The sequence below is a fragment of the Pogoniulus pusillus genome, chromosome 19 (assembly GCF_015220805.1).
Source record: "Pogoniulus pusillus isolate bPogPus1 chromosome 19, bPogPus1.pri, whole genome shotgun sequence".
Classification (NCBI taxonomy): Eukaryota; Metazoa; Chordata; class Aves; order Piciformes; family Lybiidae; genus Pogoniulus; species Pogoniulus pusillus.
Window position 1 is genome coordinate 7,067,260 of NC_087282.1, and position 16,647 is coordinate 7,083,906.

General features: G+C 54.8%; 1 protein-coding gene across 1 annotated transcript in view; it reads right to left on the minus strand.

Annotated features, from left to right (window-relative positions):
* HS6ST2 (heparan sulfate 6-O-sulfotransferase 2) overlaps nt 1-8,058 on the minus strand; it is a 148,325-nt gene extending 140,267 nt beyond the window's left edge. Inside the window, exon 1 of the mRNA XM_064159096.1 lies at nt 7,448-8,058. Coding sequence (XP_064015166.1) covers nt 7,448-7,965 — 518 coding nt within the window. The 5' untranslated portion in view covers nt 7,966-8,058. The remainder of the gene's footprint in view (nt 1-7,447) is intronic.
* Between the last annotated feature and the right edge of the window lie 8,589 nt (nt 8,059-16,647).

Sequence of the window (16,647 nt, forward strand, 5' to 3'; positions counted from 1 at the left end):
CACCTACGACCAGATTAGACTGCTCAGAACCACACCAAGTCTGACCTTGAATGTCTCCAGGGATGGGATCTCCACCACTTCTCTGAGCAACCTGTTCAGTATTCCACCACTCTCACTGTGCACCACTTAGAATCATAGAATAGAACTACAGAATCAACCAACCAGGTTAGAAGAGAGCTCCAAGCTCAGCCAGCCCAACCTAGCACCCAGCCCTGCCCAACCAACCAGACCATGGCACTAAGTGCCCCAGCCAGGCTTGGCAAGAACACCTCCAGCCATGGCCACTCCACCACCTGCCTAGGCAGCCCATTCCAATGCCAATCACTCACTCTCACAACAACTTCCTAACAACATCCAGCCTAGACCTGCCCTGGCACAGCTTCAGACTCTGTCCCCTTCTTCTGTTGCTGCTTGCCTGGCAGCAGAGCCCAACCCCAACTGGCTACAGCCTCCCTGCAGGCAACAATGAGCTCTGCCCTGAGCCTCCTCTGCTGCAGGCTGCACACCCCCAGCTCCCTCAGCCTCTCCTCACAGGGCTCTGCTCCAGGCCCCTCCCCAGCCCCTTGTTGCCCTTCTCCAAACACCTTCCAGCACCTCAACATCTCTCTGCAATGGAGGAGCCCAGAACTGGACACAGCACTCCAGGGGTGGCCTGAGCAGTGCTGAGCACAGGGGAAGAACCTCCCTTGTCCTACTCCAGTCTCAGACCATTGCCCCTTGTCCTGCTGCTACAAGCCCTTCTAAACAGTCTTTCCCCAGCCTTCTTGTAGGTCCCTTCTGAAATGAAGCTCTAAGGTCTCCCTGGAGCCTTCTCCAGGCTGAACAATATGGAAATGTTATATGCTCCCTCTGCATCCAAAGGTTTTTCACTGTCCACCTCCTACCTTCATTATCCACTCCAAGACTTGAGGTGCTCTGGCACCCTGCAGCATCACTCCTGCCTACAAGGGATTTAGTGCCAGTTTAGGGCTTAACTATTCCCCAGATTCCAGCACGGCAGGAGAAACAACAGAGCTCATCCCCTTCTACACCTCTGTATCATCTTTGCTGTTTCAGTAGCATCTCCTGAGTAAGCCTCCCTGAGAAGCAAACCCCGCAGGTGATTTTGATCTCCCTCACTCGATTCTCCCCACACACATACACAAACACTTCACATTCAGCAGCTCACTGGGAAAATCCATGCAGAGCCCAGCCTGCTCCAGGAGGATCCAAGCTCACACCAGAGCTGATGGCAAGCTTGCTGCAGCAAATCACAGAATCAGTCAGGGCTGGAAGGGACCACAAGGAGCAGCCAGTTCCAACCCCCTGCCATGCCCAGGGACAACCTACCCTAGAGCAGGCTGCACGCAGCCTCAGCCAGCCTGGCCTCAAACACCTCCAGCCATGGGGCCTCAACCACCTCCCTGGGCAACCCATTCCAGCCTCTCACCACTCTCCTGCTCAACAACTTCCTCCTCACCTCCAGCCTCACTCTCCCCACCTCCAGCTTTGCTCCATTCCCCCCACTCCTGCCACTCCCTCACAGCCTCAAAATTCCCTCCCCAGCTTTTTTGGAGCCCACTTCAGACCCTGGCAGGCCACAAGAAAGTCACCTGGGAGCCTCAAGACCCCAAACTCCCTCAGTCTGTGTTCACAGCAGAGCTGCTGCAGCCCTCAGAGCATCCTCCTGGCCCTGCTCTGGACACTCTCCAGCATCTCCACAGCCCTCTTGTCCCAGGGGCTCCAGAGCTAGATGCAGGACTCCAGCTGGGGTCTCAGCAGAGCACAGCAGAGGGGGAGAATCCCCTCCCTGGCCTGCTGGCCACACTGCTCCTGCTGCAGCCCAGGCTCTGCTTGGTTTTCTGGGCTGCAAGTGCACACTGCTGGCTCCTGTTGAGCTTCTCCTGCAGCAGCACCCCCAAGTCCCTCTCCTCAGAGCTGCTCTCCAGCCACTCACTGCCCATCCACCTTCTTCAAAGGGCTTTGCCAGCAGCTGGCCTTGCCAAGAGCTGGGGCCACTGTAGCAGACCACAGAGCAGATGAGAATCACAGATGCAAATCCCACCACATTTCCAAGAGCACAAGGATGAAACCATTCAGCCAAGAGAGCCACTCACAGTGAACACTTCCAGTTTGCTGTGACATATTTTAATGCATCTTTTCTTCCATTTTACCTAAGACTTAACCTGGAAGTGTTCAACCGACGTGCAGGAGCAAGACAAAAACACTCATGCATGGCCAGGGGCTTCTGTCCCACATCACAACAACGTGGTGCCAGCATTGAGCCTTCCAAAAGCCAGCAGGCACCATCTCTGGTCCTGGTCCAAAATGTCTTTCAGTCTCAGACTTTCTGGCTCCAGAGGCAGCTCTGAAAGCTCCTTCCCTCAACAGAGAATGCCTCTTCCCTTTAATGCTAGTCAACAAGGACACCAAACTCAGCCCAGCTTTAACCCACAGCCACGTCTCTCATGCCCAAGGAGGCTATGAAGCCATGACACCAGTTAAAAATGCAGGTAGCTGTATTTGCTCCCATGTCTCATTACATTTTCCAGCCTAACCCCTAGGCTTTGTGCTTCTTGCAGTGGTGCCACTGGATGCATTGCTACAGACAAGTTTGGGAGACACTTCCCATAATAATTAGCCAGAGCCAAGCAAAGTCTCAGCTGTGTGACGCTCTCACGCCCTGTTACTTTGGATGCTGCCTCTGCTCAGCGTGCCAAAAGCTTTCAGACTTCCACAATCAATCAAGTGACCCAAGTCAGTCACTCAGGGCTACAAAAAGGCACATTTCTGCTTTCTCACCACCCATGCCAAGCAGTAAAGACAATCTCCTCCTTTCTGCCACCACTCTCAGCCTGTTCCACCAAGCTCCCAAGCGGCAAATCCAGAGCACCCATGGCATCAGCTGCGGCTGCACCTTCCCCTTCCCTCTCCTGAGCTTTCTGGATGCTGCAGTGGTAGGACAGGAGACAAGCAGGAAAGTGCTCTGATGGGACCCAGGGAGGAAAAGGAATCTCTCCCCACACCCAGGCACAGTTCTGTTCCTCTAGCACCAGGAAGGATCAACAGAGGAGAGGGAGATTCTTTTAGCTGCTTACTTTGCATTAAGGAGCACAGGGCAGCACCACAGAGCAATCCAAGGTTTGGGAACCTATAGGCTCACAGGCAGGAAAGCAACGACAAGAAACAAATATCCTAACAGCCAGTCTGAGTTTTTACCTCTGCTCCAGTGCAGGAACCTGCCCCTGACCACTGCAGATCCTGTCTGTCTGTCTGTGTTCCTCTGTGATGTGTGCTAGATCGTGTGCTCCTGCTCTGGCAGAGGGGTTGGACTTCATGATCTCCTTAGGTCCTTCCAACTCCTAACATCCTGTGAGCTCCCAGAGAAAACAGAGGCAGACTAGTGATGGGATTAAGAGCTGGAGGATGAGCACTGCAGGAAACCAGATTCTTCATGGGTAGATAGAATCATAGAATAAAACAGGTTGGAAGAGAGATCCAAGCTCAGCCAGCCCAACCTAGCACCCAGCCCTGCCCAACCAACCAGACCATGGCACTAAGTGCCTCAGCCAGGCTTGGCTTCAACACCTCCAGCCACGGCCAATCCACCACCTCCCTGGGCAGCCCATTCCAATGCCAATCACTCTGACAACAACTTCCTAACAACATCCAGCCTAGACCTCCCCTGGCACAGCTTGAGACTCTGTCCCCTTCTTTTGCTGCTGCTTGCCTGGCAGCAGAGCCCAACCCCACCTGGCTACAGCCTCCCTCCAGGTAGACAGAATGGTACTTGGGTCCTTCAGGATAGTTCCATCATATTGTGGTGATGCTCTGTACCTACTGCTAAGCTACAAGAGACTCAGGACTGAGCATCCTCCAAGCTAACAAAGCTGCAGCTTTTGAAGGGAACAGCTCTGCTACTCAGCAATCTGATAGACTCTCCACAGCCCTCAAGGCAAAGGAATCACACACAGATGTGAGTTGGAACAAGGACTGCTCAGTTGGCTATTCCCAGGCAAGGCTACACAGCACACAGACAGTCACTACGGAGCGCATAGTGCAGCTGAGGCAGCTCAAAGCACTCTTACAGCACAGCTCCCTTTTTCAATCACCTTGCTTATAGAGGAAACCACCCTCTGCTGCTGCACAAGTTCTGCTCCCTGCCTCAACAACGCTCCTCAAATGGGCCTTGCACTCACCCAGGTTGCTTCGTCCTCTCTCAGGCTCTGCACACCCGGGCTGTGCAGTTCCTTCCCCCTGTCACCAACACCAACCCAGCATATGCCAGGATCACAGCACCACAGAACTTTTTTGGATGGAAAACTACTCTAAGATCATCAAATCCAACCATCAACCCAACACCACCATGCCCCCAAAACCCAGTCCCAAAGTGCCACGACCACAGGTTTCCTGAACACCTCCAGGGATGGGGACTCCACTACCTCCCTGGGCAGCCTCTTCCAATCCCTGACCACTCCTGCAGCAAAGACATTTTTCCTCAATCTCCAACCTACACCTCCCGTCCTCAGGCCACTTCCTCTCATCCCATCACCTGATCCTAGAGAGACTGACCCCCACCTCACTCCAGCCCTCCATTCAGGGAGCAGTGAGGTCTCCCCTCAGCCTCCTCCACACTAAACACCCACAGTTCCCTCACCTGCTCCTCACTAGTCCTGTTCTCCAGACCCTTCCCCTTCCCTCTGCTGCCCTTCTCTGGACACACTCCAACAACTCAATGTCTTTCCTGTAGTGAGGGACTCACAGCCTGGTCAGGCTTCCCCCAAAGCCCTAGCACAGAGACAGACTTGAGAGTCAGCAGAGCTCTTCCACTCAGCTTCATTTCACACCTGCTGAGGAAGAAGCTCTTATCAGTCCAGAAAGCACCCAGATTAGCCTCAGCTGCTGACACCAGGAGTAGGTGCTAATTAACTAGTTGCCAGCTGAATGTTGTCAAATCCAGAATGCAAAATAAAAGACAAAGTATTAAGTCGGTCAGGAGAACCTGAAGAGGTCATTGTTCATTTAAGAACTTCTTCTCTTCCTGTATTTTCAAACATTTTAGAGGTTGCAGTCCAAATAATTGCTTGTCAAGACATTACTTGGGAGAATAACTACAGCTATTAAGCAAGCTGTGTGCAATGAAGTTGCTATTACAAACAGAACATCATTTCAAAGCCTGTGAGAGAACAGACCTCTACCTAACACAAAACCACCACACCTTCATTTTTGACCCTCTCTCCTGGCTTCAATCCCAAGCCAGGAGTCCTAGCCACCCATGACATACAGGATTTGCTGGAGAAGAAACCATCACTCTCGACTCTTAGGCAGGTACACAGAACACTTTTGACTCAGAAAAGGATGTTTGGGAAGTTCAAGACAAGCCCGGTGGTGCCTTCTGCCTAAGGTGATGAGTTCAAGATAACACTGGTGGTGCCTTCTGCCTGAAGTGATGGGTTCAAGACAAACCTGGTGGTGCCTTCTGCCTGAAGTGATGGGTTCAAGCTAAGCCCGATGGTGCCTTCTGCCTAAGGTGATGGGTTCAAGACAAACCTGGTGGTGCCTTCTGCCTGAGGTGATGGGTTCATGCTAAGCTTGGTGGTGCCTTCTGCCTGAGGTGATGGGTTCAAGACAAACCTGGTGGTGCCTTCTGCCTGAGGTGATGGGTTCAAGCTAAGCTTGGTGGTGCCTTCTGCCTGAGGTGATGGGTTCAAGACAAGACCGGTGGTGCCTTCTGCCTGAGGTGATGGGTTCAAGACAAAGACTATCCTGATTTTCTGGAGGGCACCGCAGACCTGTCTCTGGGGAAGGAAAGGGAATCCCTGCCCTAACAGCTACAACTCTGCAGGTCAGAAGCATCTCTGGGGGAAGAGAAAGCAAGCTCACTGGATGCTGTTCAGCAGAAGGGAGCAGACGTTATGCAATTGCCATTTTTGCTGACAAACACCACATTTCTAGGACAGGTAAGATAAACCAGGGAGCCTGGAAGGCTCAGCTGCCTGCAAACAGGAAGCTAATAGGCCCAGGAGGGCAAAGAATTGGTTCCCGATGTTTGCAAAGGGGGGTGTCACCAAAACGAGGCAATCAAATTTTAAAGCAGCAGAGGAAACAAAAGAGCAGGAGTCACAATAGCCAAGTCTCATAAAGAGCTGCTTCTTGGGTACAGGAAAATAATGACACCAACCATTTTTCTACTAGATGGCAGTGTAGTGTCACACTACATAAAAGGGAGTCTAGACAGAAATTGCTTTCTATTTCAAGTGAATCTGTGCTTAGACTTGACTTCAGATAGCATGATCTATAACAGTGCCCTCATTGTAAGGGGACCTGCCAGCAGCTCAGCAGCGCAGGAGTGATACCCTAGACCTCAGCTTCCCAGCAGAGCGACACAAAAGGACACTGAGCCCTTCTGCTGCCCGGCACAGCTCCCGTGCCTAGCCCTGGCCAAGCCACCCGGTCTGTTACAAAGGGAAGGTGAGCTGAGACCAAACAGCTCCAAGAGCAGAGGAAGGAGGTCCTGGCTGCCCCAGAAGCAGCCAGCTGGGTCGTTCAAAGCCAGGAGCAAGCATTTAGGCAACCACCCGGGTCAGGCGAGGTTTGCAACTTCGAAAGGAGGTGGAGGGCTGAAGGGAGCAGCGTCACTAAAATTCGAAATGCAAAGGCGAAATAAACAAGGTTAGGGCTGAAGGGCAGCGCCAGTACTTGCAGGCAACGCCGGCGAAGGTGTAAGCTCCGCTTGGCAAGGCCACCACCATCCACACAAGCCCAACTTCAGCGGCAGTAACAAGACGCAGCGGCTGAACGTCCCCAAAGCCACTGTGGATCCCTGGCATGCGGAGGAGCTGCAGCGGGGCTCAGCGCAGCGAGGTGACCGCCCCCCAGCTCCCGAGATGGAAAAGCTGTAGCAGACAGCCGGCAGCCGAAGCACCCTGGCCCCTGTGTCAGCCAAAGAAAAGCCGCACCGGGAGCCTCCCCGAGCTGCGGGGCTGCCGGGCCTGTCGGTGCGGCGCGGGGTCCACGCTGCTAAACACCGAGCTCCGCAACTCCAGGTCTATCCCCGCCTGCAGCGACAAGGCGGCAGCCCGCGGGACACCGTCGAAAGCCCTGGCCCGGCAGCAGAGCAGCGGCAGCCCGGGTTTTGTTCGCTCGGCAGAGCTCGGAGCACACGCTGCACCCACCGCGGCGGCACCGGGCCGCTTTGCCTGCCCTGAGCCCTCGCCGCGCTCCGGGCTGCACCCTGCTCCCTACCGGGCTGCTCGGTACCGAAACGGCTCACAGTCCACCTCCCCCCCACCCCCCAGCTACTGCAGCAGCCCTGCCACCGCTCCACCGCTGCGCCGGGCAGATCCTCACCGCCCAGCCCGCCACCGCAAACCGAGGAGGGCAAGGGGGTCACGGAAGCCACCGGAGGAGGGCTGGGGGATCACGGGAAGCCCCCCAGGAAAGGCTCGGCGCTCCAACACGGCCTCACCTGGAGGGCCGGAGCCGAACCTCCTTCTTGTTGTCCACCACGGAGGGGACGCAGTTGGTGAGCTCGGTCCAGTCGGCGTGCAGCCCGCAGCTCCAGCCGGTGGAGAAGCGGGAGAAGAGCCAAGTCTCCCGCTTGCCGGGCCGGTGGCAGGTGCACTTCTTCTGCCCGGCGCGGCACTCGCAGGGCTGCTCCAGCTGGATGTTGCGGACCAGGTGCCGCCCGAAGGTGGTGCCGCCCGTCTTCTGGATGTGCAGGAACACGATCAGGTCGTCCCCCTTGATGTTGAAGTCCACCCGCCGTAGCAAATCGCTGGCGGAGAAATTGAAACGGGGAACGAAACGCGCCGGCGTCTCGTCCTCCGCCCGGTACGGGTCGGCGGCGGCGGCGGCGGAGGGGCTGAAGGCGCGGAGCCGCAGGAGCTGGCACTCGGTGCCCGGGCAGACGTACTGCAGCACGATCACGGCGAAGAGGAAGAGCATCACCAGCGCCAGCAGCACCTTGTGAGACCGGTCCTCCATCGCTGCCAGGAGCCCCGCGCATCGCCGCCACCGCTGCTCGCTCACCGCCACCACCGCCGCCGCCACCGCGGGGGGCAGCCCCGGCCGCGCGCCGCCGCCATCGCGCCGCCGCCGCCGCCGGCCCTTCCCGGCAGCCCCCGCGCCGCCGCCCGAGCCCCGCCCCGCCCCGCGCGCCGCCCCCCGCGCACCGCCCCCGCCGCGGCCTCTGCCGGGGGAGGCGACACGGGGAGGGCTGGGGGCTGAGGGGCCGGAGACACGGGTGGGGAGGGCTGGGGGCTTCAGGGGTCACAGACACGGCGTGGGGTGGGCTGGGGGCTTCAGGGGTCACAGACACGGGATGGGGTGGGGGCTTCAGGGGTCAGAGACACGGGATGGGTTGGGAGCTTCAGGGGTCAGAGACACGGCATGGGGTGGGAGCTTCGGGGGTCACAGACACGGCGTGGGGTGGGCTGTAGGGCTTAAGAGATCAGACTGACAGACCGTGGGGGCCTGGGGTGGGGCGTGGAGCCCAGTGGCAGACTGGTGTGGGCTGGGGAGTCAGTTGACCACGCTCTTGAAAGTGCACCCCAGGAGACCATTTGGCTCCTGGGCCACAGAAGGCGTCTCTGGCCCACAGGCAGCATGTCCCCCTGCACTCCACCTCCTCCTCTGTGCAGTTGCTTTCCAGCGGCTCCCCTCTCACCTGCGCTGCTGCAGGAGGTTGCTTCTCCCTGGGTGCAGGGCCCGACGCTTGCCCTGGTTGAACATCACAAGCTTGCCTCTGCCCAGCTCTGCAGCGTGGCCAGGTCTCACTGCCACTGCTCCCGGTTTGGTATCGTCAGCAAACTGCCTTCCTGCAGTGTGTTAAGATGCTGAACAGTCATCTGCTTCACAGGCTCACAGGATGCTAGGGGTTGGAAGGGACCCAAGGAGATCATCCAGTCCAACCCCCTGCCACAGCAGGACAATCCTATCTAACACAGGTCACACAGGAACACATCCAGACAGGCCTTGGAGGGCTCCAGGGAAGGAGACTCCACAGCCTCCCTGGGCAGCCTGTGCCAGTGCTCTGGGACCCTTACAGTAAAGAAGTTCCCCCTTGTGTTGAGCTGGAACCTCCTGTGCTGCAGCTTCCATCCATTGCTCCTTGTCCTATCCCAGGGAGCAGTGAGCAGAGCCTGTCCCCTCCTCCTGACAGCCCTCAGATAGTTATAAACATTGATCAAATCCCCTCTCAGTCTTCTCTTCTCCAGACTAAGCAGCCCCAGGGCCCTCAGCCTCTCCTCATCAGCCATGCCCTTAGGTCCCCTCATCATCCTCACAGCCCTCTGCTGGACCCTCTCCAGCAGATCCCTGTCCCTCTTCAACTGGGGAGCCCAAACCTGAAGGCAGTATTCAAGATGAGGTCTCAGCAGTGCAGAGTAGAGTGGGAGGAGAACCTCCCTTGATCTGCTGGACACATCCTCCTGATACACCCCAGGATGCCATTGGCCTTTCTGGCCAGCAGGGCACATTGCTGTGCCATGGGTAACTTGTTAGCCACCAGCACCCCCAGGTCCCTCTCCACAGGGCTGCTCTCCAGCAGTCACCTCCCAGCCTGTGCTGCTGCAGTTTGTTACTCCTCCCCAGGTGCAGGACTCTGCACTTGTCCTTGTTGAACCTCATCTGTTCCTCTGTGCCCAGCTCTGCCTACCCAGGTCTCTCTGGATGGCAGCACAGCCTGCAGCTGCATCAGCCAAGCCTCCCAGCTTGGTGTTGTCAGCGAACTTGCTGAGCAGATTCTGTCTGTCTGTGCCCTCATCAATGGCATTGATGAAGACGTTGAACAGGACTGGCCCCAGCACTGATCCCTGGGGGACACCACTAGTCACAGCTTTCCAGCTGGACCTGGCACCATTGATCACCACCCTCTGAACTCTACCTTGCAACCAGTTCCTAGCCCACCTCACTATCTGCGCTTCCATCCCACTCTTCCTCAGCTTGGTCACTAAAATGTCATGGGAGACCATGTCAAAGGCCCTGCTAAGGTCAAGGTAGACTACTACTGGAGAGCCCTGGCAGCTCCATGCCCCAGGCTTGGAACAGTCCTGGCACACAGTGCCAGGGCCAGGCACCAGACACACTGCTCTGAGCATGGGCTGACCTTAAAGATGATCTGTTTCAATGCCCCTGCCATGGGCAGGGACACCTCCCACTAGCACAGGCTGCTCAAGGTCCCATTCCAACTGGCCTTGATCACCTCCAGGGAGAGAGCAGCCACAATCTCCCTGGGCAACCTATGCCAGTGTCTCCCCAGCCCCACTCTCAAGATCTTCCTTAGTCTCAATCTCCTCTCTTCCAGCTCAAAGCCATTGGCCCCAGCCCTCATAAAAAGTCCCTCCCCTGCTCTCCTATAGCCCACTTCAGGTACTAGAAAGCCACCCTAAGGTGTCCCTGGAACCTCCTCTTCTCCAAGCTGAACAACCCAAACTCTCCCAGTCTTGTCCCCACAGGTGAGGTTCTCCAGCCTTCAAATCACCCTTATAGCCTCCTCTGGACCCTCTCCAACAGCTCCATGTCCTTCTTGTCCTGGAGGCAGTGCTGCAGTTGGCTGGTCAAATTTAAAACAATGAGTCTTCTGGCCAGAGGAGGCCACCTCGCCCCCAGCATCCTCAACAGCTCTCTGCAATGGAGGAGCCCAGAACTGGGCACAGCACTCCAGGGGTGGCCTGAGCAGTGCTGAGCACAGGGGCACAAGAACCTCCCTTGTCCTGCTGCCCACACTGCTCCTCAGCCAGCCCAGGATGCCATTGGCTCTGCTGCCCACCTGGACACACTGCTGCCTCCTCTTCAGCTCCTCTCTCCCAGCACCCGCAGCTCCCTCTCTGCCTGGCTGCTCTCAGCCTGTAGTGCTGCTTGGGGTTGTTGTGGCCAAAGTGCAGAACCCTGCACTTGGCCTTCTTCAGTCTCATCCCATTGGCCTCTGCCCACCCATCCAGCCTGGCCAGGTCCCTCTGCAGGGCTCTCCTACCCTCCAGCAGCTCCACAGCTGCTCCTAGCTTGGTGTCATCTGCAAACTTACTGCTGCTGGACTCAATCTCCTGCTCCAGATCATCAGCAAAGCTACTGAACTGGACTGTGCCCAGCACTGATCCCTAGGGGACACCAGTAGTGGCAGCTGCCAACTGGATGTGTCACCATATATTCCCACACACACACAAACACACACAGAGATATATATGTGTTTGTGTGTGTGTATATCCTCTGAGCAGCCTGCTCTAGGGTAGGGTGTTCCTGCCCATGGCAGTGGGGTTGGAACTGGCTGCTCCTTGTGGTCCCTTCCAACCCTGACTGATTCTATGATTCTATCATATATGTATATTCATATATAAAGGCAAAAGTTTGCCTCTCTCTGTATATCTCCATCACTCTATCACAGTCTTTTATTTAAATATATATATATAGGCAGAGGAAAAAAATGTTTGCCTCTAGCTTTATTTATTTGTACATCAGGAACCAGCAAAGATGTGTCCTGGGTTAAAGCTGCTCCTGAATGCTAATCCCTGAGAATTAAAAGGAGAGCATAATGATGGCCCCTAATGTCTACACTAAATTAATCTCTGCTATAAAAGATATGATGCGTACTGGGTTGGTGTTCCCAGCAGAGCTATTACTTTGGAATGGGCTAAACAAACAATGATCATCCTTTCACTGATGAGTGATGGGCTCCCAGACGCTGCCTTCTCACCCTCAGGATGGAAATGATGAGCCAGAGGCACAGACACTTTCCTCAGGCACTTAAAAGAGATGCAAATTGCCCCAAATGAGGCTGGCCAAGAAGGGCAATGACATCCTGGGGTGCTGTGGTGGGTACAGGCTGCCCTCCTGCAAGCAGCAAGGGTCAAGACTGATCAAGGTGAGCAAGAAGTATCTGAAGGGGCCTGTAAAATAGCTGGGGAGAGACTTTTTAGGCTGTCAAGGAGTGACAGGACTGGGGGGAATGGAGCAAAGGTGGAGGTGGAGAATCAGGCTGAAGGTGAGGAGGAAGTTGTTGAGCAGGAGAGTGGCGAGAGGCTGGAATGGGTTGCCCAGGGAGGTGGTTGAGGCTTCATGCCTGGAGGAGCACCTCCAGGCCAGGCTGGCTGAGGCTGTGTGCAGCCTGCTCTAGGGTAGGGTGTCCCTGGGCATGGCAGGGGGGTTGGAACTGGCTGCTCCTTGTGGTCCCTTCCAACCCTGACTGATTCTAGGATTCTATGGCTTTCACCTTTGCATTTGACTGGCAAATGCTGACTGCTTGGCCCTAACAAAGAGCAAACACACACCAGCTTTGAGGTAAGGGAGCTTTAGTAGGCATTGGTGCCTCCAGCTTACAGAAAGGATCTCTGCAGAGACCTAGGCCAGGATACAGGCAGCTGTGAACCTTTTGGGCAGAGAGATAGGACTGGGCTGGGGTAACCCTGACTGCTGTGGAACCCACAGCTGCTGGGAGGATGAAGTTGTCTTCAAACCAGAGGGGAAGCTTTATTGGCACAGCAGCACAATTAGAGTAACTTGATTAAAAGAAATGCAGACGAGCCATTAACTTGCTTGTCTAAATCTCCTTGTAAAGTGATTCTTCTACCAGTACCTGTGCAGGAAGGGGGAGAAGATAAATGAAGTAACTACAGAAAAGCCTCCTGAGTGAGGAAAACAGTGTGTTGGCTAAAAGAACAGACACAGCTGCCACCAGCCTGGCTGCTGCAGCATCCTTTTATGCCATTGCATCCCTTGGCTGCAGTGGCTGAACCAGGCTGTTCAAAACCACTCTTCCCACTGGGGGTCCTCAAAGAGATGGAGCACATCATAGAATCATAGAATTAAGCAGGTTGAAAGAGAGCTCCAAGCTCATCCAGTCCAACCTAGCACCCAGCCCTGGCCAACCAACCAGACCATGGCACTAAGTGCCTCATCCAGGCTTTGCTTGAACACTTCTGAAAGACTCCAATTTGTTCCCTGAGGCTTTGAGGAGACCTTGGAGTGGCCTTCCAGTATCTGAAGGGGGCTACAGGAAGGCTGGGGAGGGACTACTGACAAGGTCTTGTAATGAGAGGATGAGGAGGAATGGGGTTAAAGTGGCAGAGGGGAGATTGAAAGTGGATGTTAGGAAGAAGTTGTTTGCAGTGAGGGTGGTGAGACACTGGCACAGGTTGATGATGGTGAGAGATTGGCACAGGTTGAGGGTGGCTGAGAGCAAGGAAATGGGCAGCAAAGGACCAAAGAAATACTGTGGTGGGAGAGGGACTGAAAGCTCTGCCAGCACTTCAGGGAAAAAAGGAGTATGCAAATGTGCAGAGGCATGGAGCAGCAGGATGATGAGTAAAACTAATTAGAAAATGAGGCTTGATTATTCATGGACCTGGCATATCAGAGAGCAGCTAATCAAAGGAATAATACAAGTCTGCACAGTCTTTGTAACGTGGCCATTAAAGCCTTGCTCCTTGTCACTGTGGCCCTGCTGCTGCTCCTTCCCAAACACAAGCACACTTGACAGGAGCATAACATCTTGCTGCAGATCACACCCTGGGGGCTTGCAGAGCCCCATGCGTACAGCAGCACCTCTACTTCCTTCCAGCTGTTGAAATAGAATCATAGAATCAAGCAGGTTGGAAGAGACCTCCAAGCTCATCCAGTCCAAACTAGCATCCATCCCTGTCCAATCAACCAGGCCATAGAATCAAGCATGTTGGAAGAGAGCTCCAAGCTCAGCCAGCCCAACCTAGCACCCAGCCCTGCCCAACCAACCAGACCATGGCACTAAGTGCCCCAGCCAGGCTTGGCTTCAACATCTCCAGGCATGACCACTCCACCACCTCCCTGGGCAGCCCATTGCAATGCCAATCACTTAGTGCCATGGTCTGATTGATTGGCCAGGGCTGGGTGCTAGGTTGGACTGGATGAGCTTGGAAGTCTCTTCCAACCTGCTTGATTCAATCATTCTATGATGGTATACTTGGAGCCAGCCCAAAGGCAGAGTAGCTTTCAGCCCAGGAGCTCTCAGCAGGATTTCCATTTCACATACAGGTCTTGATTCTCTGAATGGTTTTAGAGGAGGGCATGATCTGGGGCTGGCATCTGGATGTGTACCAAGCTTCTGGGCAGCAGTCAGAGAGTGAATAAGTGACACTGTCCCAACACCACTGATCCTTCCCCAGCATGAAATTGGCTGAGAAACTGCTGAAACATCAAATTCCCTTTTGGTGAGGACAACCTGGGACAACTCCAGGGAACAGGATCCGTGGAGATGAAAGGGCTCTTTCAAGTAGGCCTCTGAATCAGTGGGAAAAAAGAGAGCTTGGGACTGCTCCTGCCACTGTTTGCTTGTCTGAATAATTACAGTGATGGGTATATTAATACCATCTGGCATTAGAGCCAAAGAGCAAGCAGGCATTGAAGGAGATTAGTGGTGAGGTGTGTGAAGCATCCTTTTGGCCCTGCAGGCGAGCAGATTAGGAGGAATTAGAGAGGGTGTGAGACAGTGCAGCCCAGGGCTGCAGGCCAGATGGTCTCAGGCACATTTTGTGCCCACTTCCAAGATGGAGAATGCAAACCTGGAGTATCTGATCTGTTTCAGAGGGAAACCAGCAGTGTTTGCCTCATTGAAGTAGAGGAGAGACCAACTGAGATACTGTACGGTGGTCTTCTGCAGTGGTCTCACAATGGAGATGCTCCTAAAGGGCAAACATTTGGTAGGGCTTCCTAAAACCGAGGAGGAATTAATTTCACATCACCCTGAAAGGAAGAGTGGGGAAAGGCACAGTGTTATGTAATGCAGTGTGAACAGTGCAGGGTGTCAGTTGGTGCCAAAGTGCCCAGCAGCCAGCACTGGTGGCTGCAGCCCAGAGCCAGCTGTGTGCTGGCTGCAGGCAGAGCAGGGAGAGCAGCAGCACAGGGAGGGGATTCTGCCCCTCCAGTCTGCTCTGCTCTGACCTCACCTGCAGCACTGCCTCCAGTGCTGGGAAACACAGCACAAGAAGGACCTGGAGCCTCTGGAGAGGGACCAGAGGAGGCCATAAAGGTGATCAGAGGGCTGGAGAATCTCTGCTGTGGGGACAGGCTGAGAGAGTTGAGTCTGTTCAGCTTGGAGAGGAGAAGACTCAAATGAGACCTTAGAGCAGCCTTCCAGTACCCAAAGAGGGCTACAGGAGGGCTGGAGAGGGACTTTTGACAAAGACTTGAAATGATAGCAGGAGTGACAATGGCTTTGAGCTGGGAGAGTCTAGACTGAGAATGGAGATGAGGAAGAAATAGTTGAGAGTGAAGGTGGGGTGATACTGGTGCAGGTTGCCCAGGGAGGTTGTGGATGTCCTTTCCCTGGAGGTTTTCAAGGCCAGTTTGAACTGGGTCTCGAGCAACCTGCTCTAGTGAGAGGTGTCCCTGCCCATGCAGGGGGCTGGAACTGGATGATCTTTAAGATTCCTTTCAAACTAACCCATTCTATGAACAGCTGGTCCTGCATGGAGTGGATGCAGAAGGATTTGGTCTAAAGAAATCATAGAATCTGTTAGGTTGGAAGAGACCTCCAAGTTCAGCCAGTGCAGCCTAGCACCCAGCCCATGCCAATCAACCAGACCATGGCACTAAGTGCCCCAGCCAGCCTTGGCTTCAACACCTCCAGCCACAGCCACTCCACCACCTCCCTGGGCAGCCCATTCCAATGCCAATCACTCTCTCTGACAACAACTTCCTAACAACATCCAGCCTAGACCTGCCCTGGCACAGCTTGAGGCTGTGTCCCCTTCTTCTCTTGCTGCTTGCCTGGCAGCAGAGCCCAACCCCAACTGGCTACAGCCTCCCTTCAGCAATGAGCTGCAGACAGCAATGAGCTCTGCCCTGAGCCTTCTCTGCTGCAGGCTGCACATCTCCAGCTCCCTCAGCCTTTCCTCACAGGGCTGTGCTCCAGGCCCCTCCCCAGCCTTGCTGCCCTTCTCTCAACACCTTCCAGCACCTCAACAGCTCTCTGCAATTCAGGAGCCCAGAACTGGACACAGCACTGCAGGGGTGTCCTGAGCAGTGCTGAGCACAGGGGCACAAGAACCTCCCTTGTCCTGCTGCCCACACTGCTCCTGAGCCAGCCCAGGATGCCATTGGCTCTGCTGCCCACCTGGGCACACTGCTGCCTCCTCTGCAGCTCCTCTCTGCCAGCACCCCCAGCTCCCTCTCTGCCTGGCTGCTCTCAGCCACTCTGGGCCCAGCCTGTAGTGCTGCTTGGGGTTGCTGTGGCCAAAGTGCAGAACCCTGCACTTGGCCTTGTTCAATCTCATTCCAAGATCACGAAATCTGAAAGGTGAAATCTGCCCTTCACAGTGCAGTTCTTGCAGGATGACTGCAGTGGCTTTGAAACAGAGTTGTTTCAACTGGCACCAGCCTTTTGCCTGGACACTCTTCAGTCCTAGAGTAGTTAATATCGATTTAACCTAATTTGGTGTCGTTCTGTGTACAGACTGCACCTTGGATGCTGGATAAATATTTGCTTATGGAAATTGATGCTGAATTCAGGCTCAGAGAAAGCAAACAAAGAGAACATCCTAAGAAGAGGTCTTCAGATTTCCACAGACGAGTTCATGCAGTTAATTAATCTGCCAAAATGAACAAGACAAGGAATGAGGGCGAAGGAAAAGGAACCCCAAGCAGTACAAAATCATTTGAGAAACCATGAGGCTTTGAGTCCAGCTTCTTCCCTGAGCC